The sequence below is a fragment of the Bombina bombina genome, chromosome 3 (assembly GCF_027579735.1).
Source record: "Bombina bombina isolate aBomBom1 chromosome 3, aBomBom1.pri, whole genome shotgun sequence".
NCBI classification, from domain to species: domain Eukaryota; kingdom Metazoa; phylum Chordata; class Amphibia; order Anura; family Bombinatoridae; genus Bombina; species Bombina bombina.
Genome location: NC_069501.1, coordinates 493,233,716 through 493,239,715, shown reverse-complemented (window position 1 = coordinate 493,239,715; position 6,000 = coordinate 493,233,716). Strand labels below are relative to the sequence as shown.

General features: G+C 36.5%; 1 protein-coding gene across 1 annotated transcript in view; it reads left to right on the top strand.

Annotated features, from left to right (window-relative positions):
- Positions 1 to 493: 493 nt before the first annotated feature.
- SLC6A17 (solute carrier family 6 member 17) overlaps positions 494 to 6,000 on the top strand; it is a 260,585-nt gene continuing 255,078 nt past the window's right edge. The window contains 1 exon segment of the mRNA XM_053706840.1: positions 494 to 826. Within this exon segment, the coding sequence (XP_053562815.1) occupies positions 544 to 826 (283 nt within the window). The 5' untranslated portion in view covers positions 494 to 543.

The window sequence follows — 6,000 nt, the reverse complement described above, 5'->3', positions numbered from 1 at the left end:
AAAAATTGATAATAGGAGTAAATTAGAAAGTTACTTAAAATGCCATGCTCTATCTGAATCATGAAAGAGAAAAAATTGGGTTCAGTGTCCCTTTAAGGAATGTGCATGTATCTGCAGCACTAGATACCAGCAATTTTTCACCAATATTATACAGCACTATTTCTAGTCATGTAGTGCCCCAGACATGTGCACGCTACCTACCTAGATAGATCTTCAATAAAGGATAACATGAGAACCAATCAAATTTGATAATAGAAGTAAATTAGAAACTTTTTTTTTTTAAATTGTATTCTCTATCTGAATGATGAAAGAAAAATGTTGGGTTTCATGTCCCTTTAAGAGCTAAGGATGTCAAACTAGAGACAAATAGCACTGGCTAGGTGGAGTAGTAGGGGACTAATCAGTAACTATATTGTGGACAGATGTGAATTCACACTTGTTTTTCTTGTTGCAGAAATTTGTTCCTGGGAGTTCAACTTTAGGAATTCTACTGGCGAGTCACTGTCAAGCGTTTAGTCTCCACTGCAACACAGAGATCTCCAGATGCCTAAAAACAGCAAAGTAACACAGAGAGAGCACAGCAACCAACATGTCACAGAGTCAGTGGCCGACCTGCTGGCCCATGAGGAACCTGTAGATCACAAGGCAAGTGCGTTAAATGTCTCAGCAGAAGGAGCCCCAGGGAAACAGCTAGAGGAACCAACAGAACTGGAGGACAGACCTGCCTGGAACAGCAAATTGCAGTATATTCTAGCACAAATTGGATACTCTGTGGGTCTGGGTAATGTTTGGCGATTTCCATACCTTTGTCAGAAAAATGGAGGAGGTAAGTGGTAGCAAAATGATTCCATTAGTAATGTGAGAGCCTACATTAAAGGGGCATTGAATGTATACATAGTATTTAATAACTAATCACTGCATTGCTTAGAAAAAAATCTGCATCCAATAAATGTTTTTAAACCACTGATCATTGACATTTTGTTAGCAAAATGTACATATTTTTGCAAATAAGGAGCAGTTTATGAATAAACCCTTTGGAAAATGTAGTGGAACTCATGTTCCTTTTACTTGTCTCCTTTGTTGTAGTTAGTGACAGATTTTAATGAGCTTGTGATCTAACCAATTACTATGTACACTTGCAGATAAATAAAATCATACTAAAAGGGGTATAAATGTGTAAAAAGTAAATGCTGTAATGTGTTATAACATTTTATTATTGCACCATTGTTTGTATATAACTATGTGTTTTACGCACTCCTGGGACATAGATGAACACATCTGGTGAGCCTATGACAAAAGGCAAATGTGTGTACTCACTAATCACTAGCTAGTTCCCAATAGCTCATTGCTGCTCCTGAGCCTACAAATGATACCAAGATAATTAAATACATTTGATAATAGAAGTGAATTAAAAAATATAACATTTCATGTTTCACTTTTAATAATTTTGACTTATCCCTTTTAAGTATGATGCAAGCACAGCTTTAGGAAGTATTTTTTACTGCAAAAGCAGAATTAAAGGGACAGTCAAGTCCAAAAAAAACTTTCATGATTTAAATAGAGCATGTGATTTTAAACAACTTTCCAATATACTTTTATCACCAATTTTGTTTGTTCTCTTGGTATTCTTAGTTGAAAGCTAAACCTAGGAGGTTCATATGCTAATTTCTTAGACCTTGAAGGCCGCCTCTAATCTAAATGCATTTTCATAGTTTTTCACCACTAGAGGGCATTAGTTCATGTGTTTCATATAGATAACATTGAGCTCATGCACACAAATTTACCATGGAGACAGCTCTGATTGGCTAAAATGCAAGTCTGTCAAAAGAACTGAAATAAGAGGGCAGTCTGCTAAAGCTTAGATACAAGGTAATTACAGAGGTAAAATGTGTATAATTATAACTGTGTTGGTTATGCAAACTGTGGAATGGGTAATTAAGGGATTATCTATCTTTTAAAACAACAACAATTCTGGTGTTGACTGTCCATTTAAAGTTTATTTAAAAGTTGTGTGGTTATATTTTGAGTTCAATGTCCCTTTAAAAAAAAAATAAAAAAAATATCTAATGAGGCATACAAATTGCAGGGCTACACTCATGATTGTGCAAGTCATATTTTCTAAACCAGCTTTGTTGTATTTATTTGTATGTTTGTCAATGTATTTATATACTTACTAAAAACAAAAATATACTATCAAGGTGATAATGTAAATTACATTTTGATTATATAATGGTCAAATAAATAAGTGATGCTGGTTTTTCTTTGCATGTGAAGAAAACAGGAATTAGATAAAGGTATTAGGTAAATGGACTAGTGACAACTCTCATAAAATATGTAGACAGTTGCATAAGAAAGTCCGTTCACCTCTTTTGGCTTTGCTGTCTCTCCATTTTCTATGTAATCTCATTGAACATTTATTTCAACTGATACTATTTTCCTTATATTTATAAGAGGACATTTTAAAATATAATATTACAGTTTTTTTTAATGAAAGCTAGTGTAGAGCCCAATAGGCTAGGGGCGACATAAGGCCTGGAGGTTAGTGAAAGAATAGAGATTTGCCATATTGCTGCAGTGTGAAGGGAGGTCTTGTAATAGGTTATGAAAAACAAAACAAAATATTCAGCGCTCCCTAATAAGCCAAATACAATAAAAAGAACCTCTGCAAATATTAGGTCTCAGTCACGCAATCAAAGTTCGATAATGAATGCCACAGTACCGTATCAGAAGTATGTGGATAAATCCAAAGGTCCGTTGCTGAATTCAAAATAAACCTTAATGAAGCGTATCCGTGACCTCTTTGGAATAGGGTAGTCTTTCTACCTCAGTGTAGTATGGTAGAATTAGATTCCGGTGCTGGTGGTGGTAGAAGACTTCAAAATGTTTTTGCTGTCATTCCAAACTTGGAGTATGGAATAAGCCCCGAATGGGAGTGTCATATTCCTGTAGCTTTAAGAACTAAGACCAACCCACTCCTTCACCTCCCTTTAAAGGTGTGTTCAGTACACCTGTGCTTTGCTTGATAATTGAAGTTTGTAGTTCCCACTCTGCTTCAAGCTCTAAAGCTAAAATCTACAGATCCTGCTTTTGTACCTGTTAAAGGAAATCCTTGTTGTCATTTCTCCAGCTTCTAAACCTAAGAAGCATTTCCTGCTGCTTTACACTTCAAGGAACAGTCTTTGGCAGCAACTCTTGCAAGTCTGTGTTAACTCTGCAGTCTGATTTTCCAGCCAGCTCCATTACTGAGTGTTTACCTCTACCAGGAAATAAGAACATCTTCCCTGCTGTGATCCATTTTGACTCAGTGCCAACTTCGCTCTCTGCAGTTCTAAACTCACTCGCAAGTATCATTAATTTTATATACAATTGTCTCTAGCTGTATATATTCGTATCCAAAGTTCTGCTGACATACAAACTGTTAAAGTGCTCACAACTGGTTAAATCTGTCTCTCTCCTTCTCTCTGCATCACACACTCTGCCTGCTGTAACCTGATACCTCTTGATATATGGACACTGCAGACTGCAAATCAGTTTCTCATTTCTAAGCTTAACTATAAAGAGACTTTGCTATAAAATTCTGCTTTTCTCAGACAATACCAATAAGCTGCTTGTTTGCTGCCTTCTATCTTTAAAGAACACAACTCTTTACAACTGTGTAAAATATACAAAGGCTTCATTTCATCTGTTTTATTCACTTTATTTTGATTTTGTAAAGTGTTATAAAAAGAACTTGTACTAAGTAAACCAGCTATCTCCCTTGGTAATAACCTTTTGTATAAGCCTGTTTTACTTAAGGTTCTCTGGGAATAGCCACATTATACAAGCTTATAACAGGGAGCTACTGCAGGTTACAGGAAAACTTCCGTGTCAGAAATCCCCAGGTCTGTGCAGCTGAAAGAAAGAAACACGGCGCATCCCTTAGCTTGTTTTGTGTTAAACTCCAGCAATTGGGAGCCACAAGAATTTCAGATCCAAAGCTGGAAACCTCCAGTGATTGGCAACTATATTCAGCTGCCACTCCTGATTTGTTCAGTGTTCTTCTGGTAATAGGTTAAATAGGTGGTTTCAATGGATCCCTGGCCTCAAATGTTCTGGTGAATATTATGTTTTCCACCTTCCCTCCCTTGGTATTATCATGGCGCTGAATTTTTGTACCCTCAAGTGATGGTAGGTTGCGGCCTATTATAGGCCTGATCTGGGGAAAAGGCGGAGTAATGCCCCAGGCTGAGGGGAGAGGACAGATGGACCAGAAGAGCTCCAGAAGGACTTAGTACCTTGCCAGATGTAGAGCTTGCTCTGATGTAGCCTTCATTGGGGGCAGTTGACCGCTCATGGAAGGAGGAGAATAGGGACCCACTTGCCACCATGTTTCTCAGTCAGTTATGTATATGTTATTATTTAATAAACACAACCAGTGATGGCCTCTACCTCCTTTTTTTGCCTCTGTAAGGAACTACCTTCTAGGCATTTAATCCATACAGTATAGATCAGGAAGTAAAGATGTTATGACTGATTTTAAATGATCATTTGTTTGTTATTAGATTCCAATACACTTAGAAGAAGTTTGTCCATAATAACATATTCTGGGCTAGATTACAAGTGGAGCACTAAATATCGCATTAGCAACAAATATACATTTAGCCACCAATCAACAAGCACTACCCAGGTGCTGAACCGCCGGCTCCTAAGATTACATTTCTGTTTTTTCAAATAAAAATACCAAGAGATGAAGAAAAATTGATAATAGGAGTAAATTAGAAAGTTGCTTAAAATAGCAAGCTCTATCTGAATCATGAAATAAAACAATTGGGTTTCATATCCCTTTAAGAACCTTCAATAATTGATTTGGATTTAAGCACAATGAAATAAACAAGCATTTAATAATTTTTCTTTTTCAATGACTTTATAAACCTAGCACAGATAAATATTTGAATGTCATACTTAACTATAAGATTAATGGATCTTTGAATCCAATTTTCCAAGTTCCTTTAGAGACAAGGTATGCCCACCCTACCATTTATATGATTAATGGTATAATTGAACCAATGTGAGAGAAACAACTGCAAAAATTGAATCCAAGAACTGTAAAGGCTAATTATCAAGTGGTTCTGTTTGAAACTACATTATTAAAATCACCTGTTCTGTTCTTTGATATGCTTCAGTAATCCAGGCAGTTCTTTTGCATAATTAAACACCTTACTCAGGTTCATTCGATAAGAGGTTTCTTATTTGCCAGAGTGTTGAGGAAAGTCAAGCGAAAAATAAATTACTTTTTTTTTTTCTTTCCCCACTACAAAGAAAAAAGTATTAGGTGTAATTTGACAGAATAGGCCTTCATGACCCTTAAAGAGATCTCATTATGTTGCTTACTTGCATCTCAACGAGTGTATTTTAAAATGCATTACATTTGGATTTTGTAAAATGGATGTTCCTGTATAATATATATATATATATATATATATATATATATATATACGGAGAAACAATACAATAAAAGGCAACATTTTACAGACAAATACAGGGGGGAATGAGGGCCCTATTCCCGTGGGAATTTACAATCTAGATGGGTAGGAGGATGGGAAACAGGAGGTGGGGACCCCAAAGGTGAGAATGATATCAGTGAGGAGATAGATGAGGGCAGGTATTAGGTTAGTGAAGTTCATTTGTTAATGAGTCGGGTGATAGGCTTCCCTGAACAAAAAGGTCTTTAGGGAACATTTAAAGGAGGAGAGGTTAGGGGAGAGTCTGACAGCTCGAGGAAGTGCGTTCCAGAGGGTTGATGCCGCAAGTGTACCTGTGTGTGTGTGTGTATGTATACACACACACACACACACACACACACACACACACACACACACTGGGGCAAAAAAGTATTTAGTCAGCCACCAATTGTGCAACTTCTCCCACTTAAGAAGATGAGAGAGGCCTGTAATTTTCATCATAGGTATACCTCAACTATGAGAGACAAAAAGTGGAAACAAATCCAGACAATCACATTGT